The sequence below is a fragment of the Pararge aegeria genome, chromosome 15 (assembly GCF_905163445.1).
Source record: "Pararge aegeria chromosome 15, ilParAegt1.1, whole genome shotgun sequence".
Taxonomy (NCBI): domain Eukaryota; kingdom Metazoa; phylum Arthropoda; class Insecta; order Lepidoptera; family Nymphalidae; genus Pararge; species Pararge aegeria.
The window spans coordinates 12,716,418-12,735,938 of record NC_053194.1 but is presented as its reverse complement, the minus strand read 5'-3'; the positions used below and the strand labels follow the sequence as shown (position 1 = coordinate 12,735,938).

The 19,521-nt window shown below is 35.9% G+C and overlaps 1 protein-coding gene across 1 annotated transcript; it reads right to left on the bottom strand.

Annotated features, from left to right (window-relative positions):
• Positions 1-622: 622 nt before the first annotated feature.
• On the bottom strand, positions 623-19,479 carry LOC120630063 (UDP-N-acetylglucosamine--peptide N-acetylglucosaminyltransferase 110 kDa subunit). Its single transcript, XM_039899199.1, has 10 exons — positions 19,156-19,479; positions 18,795-19,005; positions 16,882-17,065; positions 11,555-11,623; positions 9,909-10,105; positions 8,188-9,829; positions 7,130-7,421; positions 6,248-6,428; positions 5,553-5,657; positions 623-5,425 (listed from the first exon to the last, which is right to left on the bottom strand). The coding sequence occupies exons 1-10, from the start codon at positions 19,289-19,291 to the stop codon at positions 5,266-5,268; spliced, it is 3,177 nt and encodes a 1,058-aa protein (XP_039755133.1). The 5' UTR covers positions 19,292-19,479; the 3' UTR covers positions 623-5,265.
• Between the last annotated feature and the right edge of the window lie 42 nt (positions 19,480-19,521).

Below are 19,521 nucleotides of genomic sequence, written 5' to 3'. Positions count from 1 at the left end.
TTAGTACTTTTTTCAGGCGGCTAAAGAAGCGTTCCTGCACTACCTGTTTCGTGTGCCCTACCTCAATACCAAGTGCTTCTGACATTCCAAGATATTTATAGGTCTCCCCTTCACGAAGTGATTTGAGAATAATAGTTTCTGAAAGAACTATATTCTCAGAGCTCACAACCCTACCTCGCTCTACATTGATTACCGCACACTTGTCTACACCAAATTCCATCCCTATGTCATTGCTAAAGGTCTGAGTTATCTTTAACAATGCCATAAGACATTACCGAAATTCAATTTCGCATAAAAAAATCATAAAAATATATCAAATATAGACTACATAATTTTTATTAACTAAATATTTTAACTAAATTATCAAAATTTACACAAAAATTAACATTACTAAAAATATTTAAACCACGATATTTTGAGATTTGTTAATATTTGAATCCAGTTACATGACTGCGGTTGTGCAACGTCAAGCTGGATGTCACGAGCGGAACTTGTCCGTCTATAATGTTATAGTTATATAAGTTTAGCTCATCCTGGGAATCGTACCCAGGTCCGCAATCAATTATGCTAATAACTAGACCAACAAGGCAGGTTCAAATGACAAAATAAAACAACATTTCACTTGCAATTTTTTATTCCTAACGCTAGTTACATCTAACCTTAAAAATAAGAGTTAAAATATTTACAATCAAAGTCAAAGAAGAATCGCATGAAAACATTTGATACTGGATACACAACCCTAACTCTAACGATAACCATTCAGAACAGTACTGAAGCTGGCAAAACAAATCCCTTGTGCAAGAAAATAAACTAGTAATTCATAGATATCCTAAATCCTTACAATGCTTATCAAATTGTAAGAAATTGTTTAAGTCATATAGTAATTAATATATTTGGCGAAATGAGTTTATCATCAAATGAGTAAGTTCACGCATATAAGATTACATAAGTGTGCTTCAATAGCGACTCTTTATGACTGACACCTGCTTTTATGAATCGCGAGTATCTAGTAGGAGATTTATTGTTACCAGTCTCCATCGCCATGTTGGCGACATATGTTTTATTCCAAATTCCCACCATATTTCTATACAAATGAGTGAGCTCACTCATTTGGTAATAGTTTGCAGCAAAAGCAACACGCGACTGTATTAAAATATTGCCTTAATTTCATATTGATGTAAATACAACAATCTGTTTACCATCAACTGAGTGAGCTCACACATTTGAAAATAGAGACTGTTGCTACACTTTGACAAGTAGCTGCACTAATAAAACGGTCTAATAGGAATCATCAGGGGATAAACATTTGTTTATTAAAATACCAAATATCACGGCACATACTAACGATTATATTATTGCTTGTAAGCACTTTACATCTTAAACGAAATGTGTGTTCAAATCTCACAAAAATATGAGGGAAAAAGTAGAGAAAATTATCTCATGGCGAGTACGGGGACATAAATTACAAAACATGCCCATATTCCACCGATCTTAAAATCAAAACGAAACCACGTGTATAACGCAGTTTTTGTGACACTTTTATAATCTGTATCAAGAACAGTTGACAAAGTTCTATTTTGTATGCCCATTTATGACGAGTGCGTGAGTTCGAAACTTTGAACTCGAGCAGTAGCACACAATAATACTCTTAACAGTGTATCGCGTTCGATGCGCGTTTTAGTTGAGTCAGACGCGCGTTGAACACGCGCGTGAAAATTTCGGCCATGTTTTTACCTCAATTACAGTCATTTTTGTAATGTATTGTCTGATATCTACACTTTATTTATCATACGACACCATTGGTGTCACGCGAAAAGAATGATAAAATATTAGCATAATATATATGAAACATATCTAGCAGTTCAAAATAAGTTTACTTAATAAAAAAATACATTTTGTTACGATAAAACACAATATTTTTTATCCTGAACGATTCTGTATGAAACAGTCAAAAACACACATACTTAAAAACAACTGTAGTGTTATTTTATATTTAGATCTATTATGCACCTACCCATCAATAAACTCATTTGAGACGTGCCCTTTTTACATGAAACCTACAACACTTAAAACTTTATTCTATAATCACAAGTTACCAATAATATAATTAAATAGGTATATATATTCAACACGGAATTAATAAGTGTAGTATAACTTAGCTATTATATATAACCTTTTACTCAGTCTCAGGCCCTTTATTTATTTTCAGTTTATGTTATATACTTATACAAGATGTATCTATTATAATTGTCCAAAAAAAAAATCATGAACTCTTTATGAAATTTATTAAAATGTAATATAATAACAAAGCTTTCATCAGGTGGCAATTAGTAATGATGCCGTCTGAAGGTGAAATGAACATGCTTAACTGTAGCAGGTATGACATTTTTATTAAACCAAAAAATCCTAATTGATTTATACGCTACTTTATGCGACAAAATATATAGTAGCGCCTGTTCACACACAACCAAAATGACCAAGAAATAATAGTAATTGGTAAACCAACTCTATACAAATAAAACACCCTGTATAATTACATTACATAAAAAAAATAACATATGTTATATCACCGAACTTCCTTAACTATGCCAATGTTTATTGTTGCCTTGTTCTCAATTTAGTTACACATCACTGGGTAAAAAATTCATAACAATCTCATAAGTTCATCATTTATATTCTTTCCTATATTATCCACTACAAACGTGATGCAAAAGTTGACCAAAAGCAACCATCCATTTTGAGTTAAGCCTGTGAAAGTTTTCATTTAAATTAACATGAGATGAGAATTAACATGATTGCCACATGTATGGAATTTCAAGCATCATTTGACAATAGATTTTAATAAATGAATATGAGAATGGAGCCAAGATAAATATTTCATTTTGTATGAATGGCCAAACATCGTAATTTCACAAATCCAAACTAAATTGACAAGTTAAAATAGCTCCATCAGGTTTATTAACTTTGATTTAATTCTTCTTTCTGGCACACATGTGAACCAACTGGGCACAGTTCGAAATTCATTATGCTTGTGTCTTGGACTCAGACAACACCATGGGATGTTACCCCATTTTTGGTCAACTTTCTTAGGAATTACTATATAATCAACATGAATTGGGCGCGGTTTCAAACAAAATATATAGGAAAAAGAGAGCAGATATGTTTTGGAAATAACAATATCGGTTCGGTTATTTACAAAGCATATCTCCTCTCTCTATCCGTTTAGCTATGGTGGACAACATTTATGCTGGAAGAGAGATATCTTATTTCCAACAGTGATGAAGAGTGTGTGACGAGCAGGTGGGTGGAATGCAAATGAGATAACCGACTACAATAATCGGTTGTCTTATCTCAACTTAGAAGCACCTCTTTATTTATTATCTACACAGAACTCCGCTCCACATTGGTGGAAATAACCTAGACATAACACCATTTGTCACTACATCCTCTCCTCTCTGCTTTGGTGAAAACCTGCCCTTATCATAAATAATATCTATCTAAAGCAGCACTATACAAGTAGACAACATATGAAACAGATATTTAATTAATAATCTAATTTGTACATATAACATACAAATAGATTCAGCTTAATTCAATAAATATTGCTACAGTTAAAATTTGTATATTTCTAATGTAAACATGAGTATGAGCTAATTATTGCAGAATTATGCAAGGCCACATAAACTTTGCCATCATGGAATATATTATTGCTCAATATAATAATTACATAGTTAAAGACCATTTTAAGGAACTAGCAACTTATTTTTGCCATATTATTAAGCTGACCTTAATAAACCTGACATGTTTATTAATTATGGTCAACCAGCAATAGACATGTATCTGAAGATATTGTGGGCAACTTAAAAAACAGTCACAGAACAATCTGACATCAAGAACTTATCTTGTCTTCAATTATCATGTCTCTTGAAATCAAATATATCTGCTGAAACTGAAAAGTATCTTTATTGCCAGGCAGTTTTTACTTATTTATGTTACTTATTTTGTATTGATACAACACCAAAATCATGTTCAAATGTAACATGCGTCTATATGTTCAATAAAGATGCTTTCCAGTATCTCAAATACTTCAGGTCAGCTTTATTTCATTAAATTTTACTATAGTTATTTAAGTCCAATGCAATTATGATGTTAATTGTCTTATGACTAGAAAATAGTCTACATAATGTCAAATATTTGAGACTAGTTAAATTCAATTAAAAATCATCAAGATATTCTTATATGTATATCTCAAATGTGCACTGCACTTGACTAAAAGACGTATATATTGTACAATCTACCTTTGTCAGTATCCTAATGAATGTCTCACTGCTGGGTATTGGGACTTCACTATCAGAATAGGGGGTTTCAGTTCTTTCGACTCTGGCTTAAGTAAACTCAACAATTAATACTACTACTATGTTTAGTGATAATGAAATGAATTGAGACACTTAGATTGATCTTGATGGCATAGAGGAAAGGTAAGGGCTAGTGATAGCCCATTTCCCGAGATAGATCGCGTTAGCTTAGAAATATCTATAATTTTAATAGCGCTTGCGGTATTCCACACAACTCTCCAATGTATTAAAATAACAAATTAAATCAAATTCAGTTGTTCACTATGTTATATTTATTTAATTTTAATAAATATTTTCCTATCTTACAATTGCAACACTAAACTTGAATTGACTGGTGGTCATGTTTGATGTTGGCTGTGACAGTTCAAAATTCATAGTTGAAGCATGTCTTTTTGTGTTAATCATCTTCTAGAAGGTCGCCATATACTCAACTACTGGACTAAATATTTTATTTCAAAAATCCTAACTTGTGAGGAGTGTTTAAACTGCACTGGTAGGTCAAATCATTCCATGATCTTTATTTATATAAAAGACAGGTACTACTTAAAAGTATCCGCCAGTGCAGCATACTCTTACTGGAATCGCTCCAGCTTACTGGGATCCTAGTCAATTTAGAAAAAAATCTGTATATTTTGCAAATTGCAACAGATCTGGGAAGCTGACAGATGCTGCAATTTTTACAAAATACTCAATGAAAAGAAATGCTAATGACGTCATGAGCATTATTTGCCTCTTATAATATTAGCAATCAGCCTAGACCACATAATAAGTTTTCAAATTAAACATCTCACTTTGCACACAACTTTGTTCACTATTCACTGCATTCACTGTTTAAAGTTGTTCACTTCACTTGTCACACTTAGCACCAACGGCGTTTCTTAGACGTCCACTCACTATCACCGGCCGGCATCTATTTATCTATAGCCTGTATGTGGTCCGGGCGCTCATTGCGCGCATACCGTATCCACATCTTGTTGTAGAGCATCTCGAGGCCGGTGGCGTATGCCTTGCAGTCGAATAGGGGACTCTCGGAGCGCGCTGTCCACACTTTCGCGCGAATCGCTCTGAGACTGTAATAGAAAGAAAGAAAAAAGAAATATTTTATTTATTTGCCGAAATATAACTAACAGCTTAGAAAATGTGCCTGCATTTAGGAAACAGTCAAAATTAAATACAATCAATAAACCAAATACTTACTATTCCCTATCAGTTCCTAATCTTACGGCTATGTCTTGATATTCCTGCCTTGTCCGTGCAATGAGTTCAGGACAGCCAAGTGTGTTCAGCTGAGATGCGGCCACACTGGAAATTATACATAACATTGTGTTAGCTACAAATTAACAGCGAATTGTCGAGAGCCCAGATTTGAGAGAAGATCTTGGATAGAACTTTACCCAATTTTAACCATGCTGGACAAAAGGTACTACTATCGGTAGAGTTTGTCCGTATTCACCACGCTGGGCAGGCGGGTTGGTGATGGCAGTAGATGGCCGGTTCTCCGTATTTTCAATTTTTTTTATAAGGAGGGATCCTCTCCTCTGTTCCCACGGGTGTGACAAATATATTCTAATCTGCTATCCCCTCACGGCACTTCACTTTAGCCTTTAAATTTAGATTTTTTACTGTACAAGTTAGCCCTTGACTGCAATGCCCCCTGATGGTAAATGATGCAGTCTAAGATGGTAACGGGCTAACCTGCTTGGGGTATGGTTGTTATAATAAACAACAAATTTTAAGTGACATCGTAACGGAACGCTTAATCACTTAGCGGCACGTCTGATTTGGTAGGTTGGTAACTAGTCACAGCCGAAGCCTCTTACCAGAGAAATTTCAGAAATTATATATTCCCAAAAAGTGGTAGAAAAATATAGAGATAATCAAATAAAACATACCGTGATGCCAATGTTTCTCCCGGTAGAGTGACGACCGGCGTGCCGGTCCACAAGATATCCATACTGGTGGTATGCCCGTTGCATAATGGTGTGTCCAGACAAACATCGGCCAATTGACCACGTCGGACGTGTTCCTCCTTCGCCGCCACGTTCGAGAAGATTATACGGCCGGGTGGTAAGCCTGCGGAATGTTTCAGTTATTATTTCACTGCAAATATTTCATCAAATATGTGTACCAATACTTATAATGAGCGTCTGAGCGCCATAGGAAAACTGAAATAGTACTTCTAGAGTATAGAGGTACATTATTTATGAGACAGTATTCTCGAGACTTATCTGTGAAACCGAAAACCTATAGAAAGAACTATATAACTATAGACAGAACTATGTTGTCTGATGACAGGGCCCTAATATCCCTGCAAGATTAAAAGATTTTAATCTTAGCGTAGGTAGCGTAGGTACTATTCCCGTGTCGGTCTTTTATCTTCAATAGGAATGTCATCACCTACATATTTTCTCTATTTTTTTTTATATACCACTGGTTTGCCTCATAATATGCAGTATTGTTTTCTGTTTTATGTACATTTTGTGGTGTACAATAAAAGCATGTTCGTTCTTTCGTTCATTCATAAAATGAAAACAATATTCTTAACAATTATTCATTGAAAAGTCACCATCTCCTGAGGATGCTCCGGTTTCGGAGCGAAACGTGCGTAGAGGGTACATTGCCGAAGATCTCTTTGGTGTGCAGTATAAGGATTGAAGAAATTATAAATTACACCATACAGATTCTCTTGCTTTTCGCGGACTAAGGAAATTAAGCTTAATTTTCATAATATGACAGAAGCGCGCGTTAAAAAACTGTGCCATCATTGAACTCACCCAATTGCTGTGCAGTCGACTGCAAATTGGGCTCCCCAACCGCTGGGAACCTCAACAACCACAGCACACTGTTGGGGACATGTTTCAATATGTACACCCACATGTGCAAAGTCAATGGATCTATCTTGTATAGCTGGTTGAAGTTGCAATACACCACTGCGTCGTCGGGTAAACCGTATTGTTGGCGGGTTGTTATTACAATTGATTGCGGCACTTCTTCGCCAGTGGCCGCTTTGTTGTTAGTCTGCGTTGTTGCTAGACCGTTTTGGAGGATTACTCCGTTTACTGAAGTCTGCAAAAGAATTCCAAGGGTTAAAAATTATAACTGACAAGCTGTTGCCCGCGGTTTTACCCGCGTTAACAATGGAGTCGTTAACCAAATGTTATATTCAGTAAATGAGCCGCGTAAATACTCTACTCATAGGCGTAAACTCCCCTCCCGTAACAGTGCAAAGGCGAGATTATTTAACATTATCAACTAAGGGTATGTGTCCAAATAACAAGCTATAGGATAAGAGTCATCTACATAAAGATTTGAGATTAGATGTTCATCAATCCGCACTTGGCCAGCGTGGTGGATTACGGCCTTAACCCCTCCTTATTGTGGGAGGAGACCCGTGCCCTGTAGTGGGCCGGTAATGGGCTGATATGATAGTGATGATGATGATGATGATGACGATAAATTGTTATTACATATTTTTTGAAGTAACTCCACTTTATTTCATTACCTTACAAAAGTAGACTGGTAAGGTTTATGGCAAATTGGCTAACTCAAAAAATTGTATTTGAATTCAAAATTCAAAATTCATTTATTTCAAGTAGGCCCTAAACACTTTTGAAACGTCAAGTCTGTCTGTGTGTAGTGACTCTAACACCGGTTCGGAAGGCAGATTCTACCGAGAAGAAGCCGGCAAGAAACTCAGCAGTTGCTCTTTTCCAATTTCAACAATTTACATTTTACATTTTAAAATTCATTTTTCTATCTTGTGAGAGATGAAAGCGGAGCCGGATGCTTCCAAGCAACTCTTCTTGTCATTATGAATGAGAATAGTCATTACCTGCACTTGTCCCGATGCGATCATAGTCTCGATAGGCGTGGTTGTTGGCAGCTCGGCGACCTTCAACGAAATCTCCATAGGTCGAGCCGCCCTCACTATCTCTTTAATCTCTTTTATGTCCGTATTCTCTACAAGAGGTGATAAATCGGTCGCATTGATAACTGCAACGTTATCGGCCAAGCCTCCCAAACTGTTGTGCGACTTTATCTTATCACTCAATATCAACCTCTCTTGTAAATGTGGGAACATTTGCTTGTGATCACCAACAAAGTAGGTATCAGGCATGTACGCGAGCTTCTCGCTGTATTGACTAGCCAATTCGACAGGTGAAGTCACAGCATCAGTCACTAAATAGTCCATATAACTAGCCCCGCTAGTTCCGGGGTATCCCAGCCACATAACTTGAACGGGAGCTGGTCTTAACGCAAAAATCTCATTCCTCGCACCTTTAGTATACCCATTCATGTTTACCAATATTTGGATTCCATCTGCGTGGATTTTATCAGCAGCCTTTCCATTGCAAGGCACTTGGGATAGGTCAATGAAATGTTCAGCTTCTCTAGCAATTTTGGAGCGGAACGTTGTGCCATCATCGGGGCTTAAAGCGTAACAGAAGATCTCGACTTTAGTACGATCATGCAATCCAGGCACAGATTGCATCAAATGCGATGTTGGGTGATTCCCGAAATCGCTGCTCACGTATCCAACTCGCAAACGACCTTGTAAATCTCTCGGGAACTTGTACAAAGCCTTGTGGAGGACCTGTACCTTTTCCAAACAAAGGTTTGCATGCCGGGCGGCAATTGCTTTTCTAAAGTCGTGCGTCAAAGGATACAACATGGAATGGTGAGGGTGAACTGATGGAAGTCTGTTTTTCTCCAATTGCTCGGCCACAATGCTGACCAATTTCTTCATACGGGCCTCGTAATCGGTCCAATCACATACGATTTGCAAACAATGGGCTAAATTGCAGTACGCATCGGGGAAATCTGGCTTCAATTTCAAAGCAGTCCTATACGATTGGATTGCTTCGGGAATATTCCCTGAATCTTTGTGGATACTTGCAAGGTTGCTATGCGCATCGGCAAAGGCGGGATTAATTTGAATTGCTCTAGTATAGCATTGCAGCGCACCGGCCACGTCTTGCATTTCTTTGAGAGTATTACCCATGTTACTGTAGGCATCAGCGAACGTCGGCTGAATACGTATCGCCTCTTTATAATGCATCAGTGCCTCGTTCAGTTTTCCTTGCTGTTGCAAGACGGAAGCCAAGTTGCTGTGTGCTGCAGCGAACTCAGGGAATACCTCTAACGCCTTGAGGTAAAGACGTGTTGCCTCTTCTATATACCCTTGCTCGCGTTTTATATTCGCCAAGTTGTTCAAAGAATCGGCGTGAGATGGGCATAGTCTTAAAGCTGTGTTATAACATTCTTCGGCATCTGCCACTTGGCCCTTTTCTTTCAGAGCATTAGCTAAGTTACAATACGCGTCAGGGAAATTTGGTTGGAGTTCAATCGCTCGTCTGTATGTGTCAACAGCCAGGTCAATGAGGCCTTGCTCGTAATATACGCAAGCCAAGTTGCCGTGAACGACGGCATTGTTGGGTGATAAATTCAAAGCACGTAAGTAAGCGGCAACAGCCCTACAACAATAAAAAGAAGCATATCATATTTTCTAATTCGTTTATATAAATCATGTTTCCCAAATTCAAAATACTATACCTGTCGAAAATTCTAGCTTCTTTCAGTACGTTTCCAAGATTGATGTAAGCATCCAAGAAATTAGGATCCAATGCCACGGCCTTTTCGAAATGATGAATGGCCAACCAGATTTCGCTTTGCGCGTTAAAAACGCATCCTAAGTTACTCCATGCCACTGCAAAGTCAGGCCTCGTTTCGATGGCCTTCAAGTAACAAGCCTACACACACCAAAAAAGCAAATGTTAAAAGTCGATTTAAAATGTATTTTCTCCATGATGATGTACTGAGATGTCATTTACGCCAAAGTTTGATAATTACACCATAGCATCGAGTGGTACTGGGTGATCGGGAATAAAATAGAGATCACCGAATTCCACACGACATTTGCAAAACAAATTACGCCAAGTGCACCCTACGATAACGAGACTACGCCGAACGCAACAGACATCAGTAGGAAATGCAAACGGTCCATTCTGCTGAGGTAAACAGTTTAAAAAAGATACGAGTAAAATTTTAAAGGATAATCAAAAAAAACCCCTCCTCGATAGCGAATTCCAAAACGCTTCCACTTCCTAGCCAATGGAGGATGGTCACGACAATGACAACGCACGCGTGGTGTCCGTTAAACCTGTTTGTAAATCTTGCAAACCTTATTTATACACTTTACCTGCAGCAGATAGAACGGTGTCACCGCAGCGGCATAGCGAGTGTAGTACCAACCATAACCCAAGATACAGCAACCCGGTCACACCTACTGTCTTACCAGTCAACACCTTGTGAAAATATAACAGAATTAGTCGATTTTGAGTCAAACTAGTTCAGCCGATTGTCGTCTTACACTGTTTTTTTTTTATTTATATTGCAAATCATATGTTTATGATTCGAGAGGATCATTTATGTCAACTCACACTGTCTTTAAGCGTGTTAAGGTTATAATGCTGATGACAAAATCATATCGTTCAAATTAACATAACTCACTACGTCATACCACTAATGAAGTAACGCTATTTCCACTGATCCCCTTTACAATATAATAACAAATCACTACAAGCGTAAAGAATAAACGTAACAAACTAGTATATTGAAGAAAACAGGAAAAAGTTTAACAAATAAATCGTACTCGCTCAGTATCATAGAATACTCCCTATTAAGACTTCAATCTTCCACACAGTGTTTTTCTATTCAAATTAATCAATTGCATTCCAATAAACATCAATAATAAACAAAACTGTTATTTCGCGGAATCTTATAACATTGTGTGGAAAATTTTATGAGGTGTTTACGCATTTTGCCGTCACAACATATTAATATAGGAAAACTTTTGGCAGTGGTAATATTTTGTGACTCTATTACAGAAAATACTGAACGAGTTGGAAAACAATACATTGTGCAAACAGTTAAGGTTTCCATCTTGTTCTCACGACAATTGTAATTGCTTAAACAAATCTTCAGAAAACTTTTACAGGGAACAATATTAGCTCCAATTTTGCTTGAAGCGTTTACAATTGACGTAGTATTACGCTTCGGGCATTCATCAAGTTTTACGCAATTGCAGTGTACGCTGACGTAACAGAGAGTACTCTTAATTTGATTCAAGACAAAGGCAACAATAAGAATCCTGTTAACTTCAGAGCAAACCAGAAAGCGGAGAGCAAAATTGTATTTACCTTCGCCTCGTCCAAGCGACCTAGGGCCTTGAGTAAATTGCCCAAGTCACTTCGTACGCAGTAAAGTTCCTGCAAAAATATTAAATTTCACTATGGCGTACAATTTCAAGCAAAGAACTACAACTTTACAAGATATGCCAAGGATTTTGTTTTCATCTATTCGGCTGTGCTAATGAAAAAGATTCCTTGAAATTTAGCTTAAAGTGACTTTACTCCTTTCTCAGATACAGGACCAGTCTCACTGGCAGTAAATTTTGTAATGTGACGAAGCGTAGAATTATGGTTTGTAAGCCTAACAATTGATTTTCTGAACATCTTAAGGCCGCCATTACACCCTATAAGATGTTTACGTATTATGTTTGGTGTGTAAGAAATAATTTTTATTATTATTATTATTACCATGTCTTTATATATTATACTGTAGTTTTATCTATCCTCAGATAGCTGGCTATTTTTTATTGACTCACATTTTCGTTGTCCAATTTCTGTTGACTATTACGATGACTTGAATTTCCGTTCAGAAAGAGTATAATCAAATGTGATTTAATAGATTTTGACATCAGCTCAATATTAATGAAGAGTACTCAACCGATTTTGACCATATATAGATGTAGTGTGTACATAGAGCAACAACATATGTACGTATGTGCTTTCAAATATATATTGTGCTTTTAAATTGCGATATATATGCTAATCAAATACCTATTACAACTATATAAAAAGAGAGATGATTACGTAAGTATATCACCGCATGTTATATTATAATACAAACATAAGCAAGCAACGAACTAGTTTGATAGAATAATTGTTGACTTCCACCGTATGTGGGAGACTTTTTACGTGTATAGAGGAAATTAATGCCGTGACCTTACGAGACACGAGACCGTTCTATAATCTATGAATATAACATAATTTATATAATATATCAAACACGCAAACTATGTCTTATAATGGTGCTTACTGAATGTATCATATACGGAAGTGTAACTTATCCTTATCTATCAAAATCTATTAAATAACTCGGGCCTTTACAACGAGGCATTTAGCCTACATATTCTTAATAACAACGAATAGATATCACATTACATATCAACCCATAACCGGCCCACTACAGGGCACGGGTCTCCTCCCAAAATGTGAAGGGTTTAGAACTTTTGAGAAAATTTTGGAGAACTCTCAAGCTAGGTAGATGTTTTTAAATACCTAAAACGCACATAACTTAAAAAATTTAGAGGTGCGTGCTGGAATTCGAACTCAGCCCCCTAAAAACGAAGTCGAAGTCCTGCCCACTGGGCTGTCAACGCATCGAGGCAATAACAAACTTTAAAAATAAATGACCTCAAACACCTGAATCATATTCCTTTTAACTTGGACAGTTCAACTAAAACACTGTTCCTGGCTGGCTAACTGGCTACAAAATTTGAGTATGTCAAATTCCATGGAATCTTCTCTTTCCTGGATGGTCAATGCGAGTGGTCGGTCCGATAGATAAATCGACGATAGAGTGCATATCCTTTTTCAAAATCGGTACACAATAAAAGCGGAGAAACAAATAAACAAGCAATAAAAAATATAACCTTATTTTTTGACGTACGTTAAAAATACACAGTGAACTTAGATCATCGTTTTTTTTAATTCGATTCATGAAATGAATTCAAATTCGTGTACAATTGTTTTACAGCTTACGTAATCGTTCAAGGTGACGTCGCATTTTGCTTGTTATTAATATTTTTTTATAGTTGAATCTCACTAGGTAAGTACGACATGCAATTATTTATATTATAGGTAGGTATCCACTGATGCAATTACAGGAAATGCAGGCAATTTAGCGATGCAATACAATCGTTATAACACAATATTGAATATTGTAAGTTTATAGAGTTTCTATCGATTTTAAAAGCAAACTTCGTCAAGGAATTTCATTCACATTAAATTCTTTATCGACGGTTTAAACGTCGTTTAATGTGAATTAATGTTAACGATTATTGACAGTGTTTTTACAGTTCCGTCAACTCAATGATAACCCGAGGATTATTTTGCCATGTCTGAAATTCCCTAAGTCCTAATTATAGTTTCCTAATTATACTATTTCATCCTAAGCTTTGAGCCACTTCAAGCCTTACGTATTCGTAATCGGATGGTAAAACGCCATCTCACAAAATGTTGATAAATTACATGCAAAAGTAATTCCAGAAATTTACCAGATGGATTTAAAAAAAAATTAAACTCGTCGGTCGGCTTCAACCATGAAGACAGACTGTTGTTTTAATTTTGGCATATATTTTACGACCGACCTTGTTCTGACGAAATTATATTACACATAGATACGCGAGTTGCTTGTTCAAAGATTTTTATAAGATAGCATATAATGTGAATGGCATATAATGTGTGTGGATATCCTCCTCTTAGAAGTAACAAGTTACTCGGCTTTTTGCAAAAACCATAAAGAAGATAAAACCATAAGAATTGCGGTGGAGCGGCTATAATATAAATGGGAAACTGATTTATTATATTTTATACGACGCGACGGTCGATTGGCGCAGTGGGCAGCGACCCTGCTTTCTGAGACCCAAGGCTGTGGGTTCGATTCCAGTAGGAAAATGTTTGTTTGATGGACATAAATGTTTTTCAGCGTCTGGGTGTTCATCTGTATATTATATTTATAAGTCATCTTTGTACCCATAACACGAGCTACGCTTACTTCGGGGCTAAATTGCAAGGTGTGTATTGTCGTAGTATATTTAGTTACATAAAATAGAAAAAAATAACAATTACAATCGAAAACCATCAGATTTAGCATGTTGAGGTCATCGTAAGGTTACTTTCCGCTCCCATTACTAGGAGTCGTAGGAAAATAACTTTGAAGCCTACACAATGAGATTCGTGCCATCTACCTACCAGCCGCTAGTAAATAGTACTACACATCCAACCAGCCTTTGTCTTTAATAAAACGTGTTTCCAAACAATACAGCATACAAACAGTGTTGCAACAACTCTACATAATTCATAGTCGATTCGCAACCAACCTGATCTTTATGAACATAGAACATTTTCTAATATATAAAAAAATCATATCACTGAGTTTGTGACATGAATGTACTCCTCCGAAAGTTCTGGACCGATTTTTTTTTTCATTGATAAGGGTGATGAACGCGATAAGGGTGTCCCTCCTATGCACTTATTTTTTAATTAATTAAAAATTAAAATCGAATATGCGGATGATTTTAAGTATTTTAGGTAATTTTTTTTTTTTAGCTTTAAATAATATCTTTAACCCGTTTGGAAGAGAAAGTTTATAGGCCTTTTGGCATTACGCTTAGGAGCCAAGAAAACTAATAAGAGCACGATCTGGTGATGCGACGCGGTGGGTTGCGATATAATGTTGCTAATAAAAGTTTTTATGGAATAAATTTACTAAAGAGAAGTTGAAGGCGGATGAGGTTGGAAGGATCAACTAGTAGTAAGACTCTGAGGAGCCAAGCAACAATAACAAATATTAAAATAAGCAAAAACATAAATACGTAACCGAAGTTCGAGGGGACAGACGATGCGACGCGACGCTGTGAGTTATAAACATTAGCGTATGAAAAAACCATAAAAAAAAATCCATCATATCAACCAATTCACAATGACTGCTGGATATAGGTCTATCGCTTATTTTTATTTCATTTAAAACGAGTAAATCGAATAACCGATTTTAATGTCTGTAACATTACAAACATTGAACCTCTATAATTCACATATATATGTTAATCAAAACTACGATCACATTTCATTTAGCAAACCTGTAATACAAAGTATGTGTAAATAGCTATTCTTTTACTCATACTTTTATCAAAGCAAGTGAAAGATAAACCTTATCACAGATGTAGGAAAATTGAATACAACGTTTACTCATTATAGCTACTATGTAATTAAATTAAATGTTGGTATGTGAAGTGCAGTGGCGTGCATAGAGGGTATGCACAGGGTATTCATATGATAGAAAATGAAGATAAACTCCAGTACAAGTTACAAAAAACTTAAGGATAGGCATTGTTAGAGTTATAAAAAGCCTACCCTTAAATATTTATAACTCGTACTGGAGATTTTATTCATTTTGTATCATCCGCATACCCTGTGCATGCCCTCTATGCACGCCACTTCATCAGTGGCAGAGGGTGAATTATATATGTCACAGCATAAATCTGTAACAGAATCGAAGCTGTTACAATTTTGAATGTGTTAATTTAATATGCCAACACGAAACACGTATGTGGTACCTAACAGAAATTGTAGAACAGAACAGTTAAATTAAACTGGGAAGTGTTAATAGGTAATGGCAATTGAGATTTAATCGATTGTGTCGGTAGAGATCTTTCTGCACCAGGGTTAATAGCAGCAGTACTGGTAAGCAGAAGTGTCATTCTGTGAAATCTAAATGCAAAAAAGAGCCTTGTGAGCTAGGTCAAGAGATAGCGTAGCCTGAAAATGCCGCGGCGGCGAAAATCAACTCCCCGATCCGCCCATGCACAAATGTAGTCCTGGATTTTTTGGGGTTCTGGCCTCTAACATGCGACCCCGGGAAGACGGTGACTTGATTCAAAGTTGTTCTTAGTGAACCAGTGTGTTCTTAGGAGATCCCTGAGCCTCCCAAATATTATGCTCTAAGGTCGATAACCGAGGGAGTTTTAGTGGGTAGGAATCCCACATAACCTGACTTGCTCCCCAATAAGTCGGGCATATTGTTTTCAAATTTCCCGAACGAAAAAAAAAAAGGCGAAGTTTTCAGATTTACTGAGTAGGTACTATACCAACTGAGTATAAGTATTGCCAATTTTGCCACATCTAACAATAATTAGGTACGTCAAACTGCTTATATCTTTTAGGTACCAAAACTTGAATTCTGTTACATTTATAATAGTGTTTTTCTAAACACTGTTAACACTGTTTATTAGGTACGGTTACAGTTTGAATTAGAACACTGTCTTCGAACATTGTGTAAAGTAAAAAGCTTACAGTTCTGTAGAGCTTAAGTTTAAGTTTTAATGTAAAATAACTTTAGATTCACGTTAAAGCTTCTTCTCCACATTTAAACTAGAGTCCGTTAATTTTATCTAAAAGATTCGAAATTCGTAAGATTCTTCATTGGTGCTTTGCTCCTTTGGTCTTAGCATGTTGATCTATAATAGCCCATAGCCTTCCTTGATAAAAAGGCTATCCAACACTGAAATAATTTTTCAAATTGGTTCAGTAGTTCCTGAGATCACCCCGTTCAAGTAAACAAACAAACTCTTCAGCTTTATATATTAGTATAAGAAAATAGTAAAATATTCTAGAAAACTTACAGGGTTATACTGCAATGCTGTGACGTAAGCTTGCACTGCCTGTTCCATATCCCCAGCAGCCACTAGTGCAGCTGCCAGGTTGATGTACCCATCAATGAAGTCTGGCTTTAGCCTCACAGCATGACGGTAGTTTTCCAGGGCCTCTTGTAACTGTCCCCTCTCTTTGTATACATTACCCAGATTACTATAACAAGAAATTATCATATACATTCAGAAGGTAAATTTTTGAAACACATTTGAGATTTATGTAAGTACACAATTGATTAATTTGTAAGCGACTAAGTGGCATGAATGCAGCTCTGCTTTCATCTCACATGATACAAAAGTTATTGTCATAAAAATAAATAATATTCATAAGTCATCTTAGTATCCATAACAAAAGCAACGCTTACTTTGGGGCTGGATAGTGATGTATGTATGGTTTTAGTATATTTATTTTATTTTTATAACATGAAAGTTAGACATGTATAACATGAAACTTAAAAATGTAGTACAATGGGCAATAAAATTAACAAATTAGATATTATATACTGACTAAGGGGTTGGTAACTGCTACTGCTAATATAACCATATTACCAATCATTTTAACATTATAAATGTGAAAGTCAATAAAGATGTTTGGATGTAAACATACTTATTACTCAATCACTGTGTATTTGAATAGAGTGACAGGGATTAGATAATCCTTTAATCTTAAGCAACATTAAAATGCTATGAGAATACAATAATTCAAAATAGTAAAAAAAATCAGTTACTACCAGCAGAAACTGGTTTATCCTAAATGGTAAGAATAGTAATGAAAAACCCTGCCTTACATTACCAGTGAAGGTTATTTAAACAAAGGATTAACCTACAGATAATCCAAATCCAATGAAAACTTTAATGTGATTAAATGTTTTACGGATTGTCAGACAAAGTATTTGTGAATCATTACTCAGACCAACAATTAATTATGGATCAAATATATATCGCTCAACATATATATTAGTTATAAATTCTAGGATTGGTAACAAATTTGGGTTTTTAAAAACCTTCGGCAGTCTTTTTTATTTTTTATGAAGTTTTTACACATAGATGCATATATAACACTAATAAAAGTAGTAGCTTAAGACATCAAAGGATGATTACAAATAATATTGTAGAAATAAAAAGGTGGAGTATGTGTGAGAAACTTTCTTAGCTCAGCTAATAGCAACTATTCAGTAGTTAAGATGGTGCCAAATTTGTTGTATAGAAATTGCTTATACTAAATTGTCTGAAAGAAATGCCATACTTCTTACTATATTCCTTGGGGGAAAGTATGTTACTATTTTAACCCATCCTATTTAGTTTCCGTTTCAGTTTCTGTATCTAGTTATCCAGTTAGTATAATGGCCAACTGTGGCAACCTTACAAACAATATATAAGTATACAATTGTGACGTGAATTCACTAAAATTTGGTGCTTTTTCCTCCATCAATTACAAGCAAATGCTTATGATGAACATTGAGCTTAGTTTACTATACTCAGAAACAAATATACAATTGGTATAAATCCATATGATGTATATTTACAGACATTACATGTTTTATTGTTTTTTATACACCACCCTTACAACAAATCTCACAGATCCAACAAAAAATATGCTCACTAAGCATGTTTTATTCAACAACAATAGCACCCTCAGATGCTGACAATACAAAGTACTATAGCAAAGACTACACTGTACAGAATTGCCTGGTTAACACTTTATAAAGTGAATTATATTTGCATTGTTTGGTTTGAATTGAATCATGGAGCCTCACAGGGTTTTGAAACCTTAAGATACTGAAATAGCAATGTGATAAACACAAATACTTATGTCAATCATTACTGACATAACCTAGTATGAATTAAAATAACATCACTGATATGTTTGATAAATCTAAATTTACCTGTATGCTTCAGCCAACAAAGGATTCTGTTTGATAGCAAGTGTGGAGAAGTGTGCTGATTTGTCCAGCCTCCGACATTGGAAGTGTATTGACGAGAGCAGCAGCAAAACTCCAGTGTTTGTGCCGTCCTGACGCCATAGCTGCATACAATGCAATTCCGCACTATCATAATCACCAGCCTGGTATTCTCTATGCGCGAGCTCCAGCAAACCTAATAAAAATACTCCAAATCAAAAATACTTACTACAATACGTGCCAAAGATAGGCCACTTTAAACTGTTTTCACATCACGTAATTTTAAAAACGAGTGAAAATGACAAACAATGCGATATTCAGTTAATAATTAGGAATTAAAACGTACCGACGGTTGATAGCTGTTGTATTTCCGACATTTTCAAGATCACCGCATTTGCTGTAACGCCGACGATTTGTTGAGGCTGCGTCGTGACAGATTGTGGCACGGCAACATTTGCTTGTGGTTGCATTTTTGTTAACATGTTTCAATTGCACTGCACTACACTTTCATGGTATATAGTCGCTTAACAGTTAACACTTTGATTCTTCGAAAAACTTCAGTTTTTTTCCATGAGCACCAATCAAAACACGATAATTTTTTTAAAAATTAAATCCACAAATAAATCTCTTGCAATGAAAGCCAATTGCCAAAATGGAATCACAATGAGAATTGAGATTTAAGATTATCGGAAGTTTTTAGTTTATGTTTGAC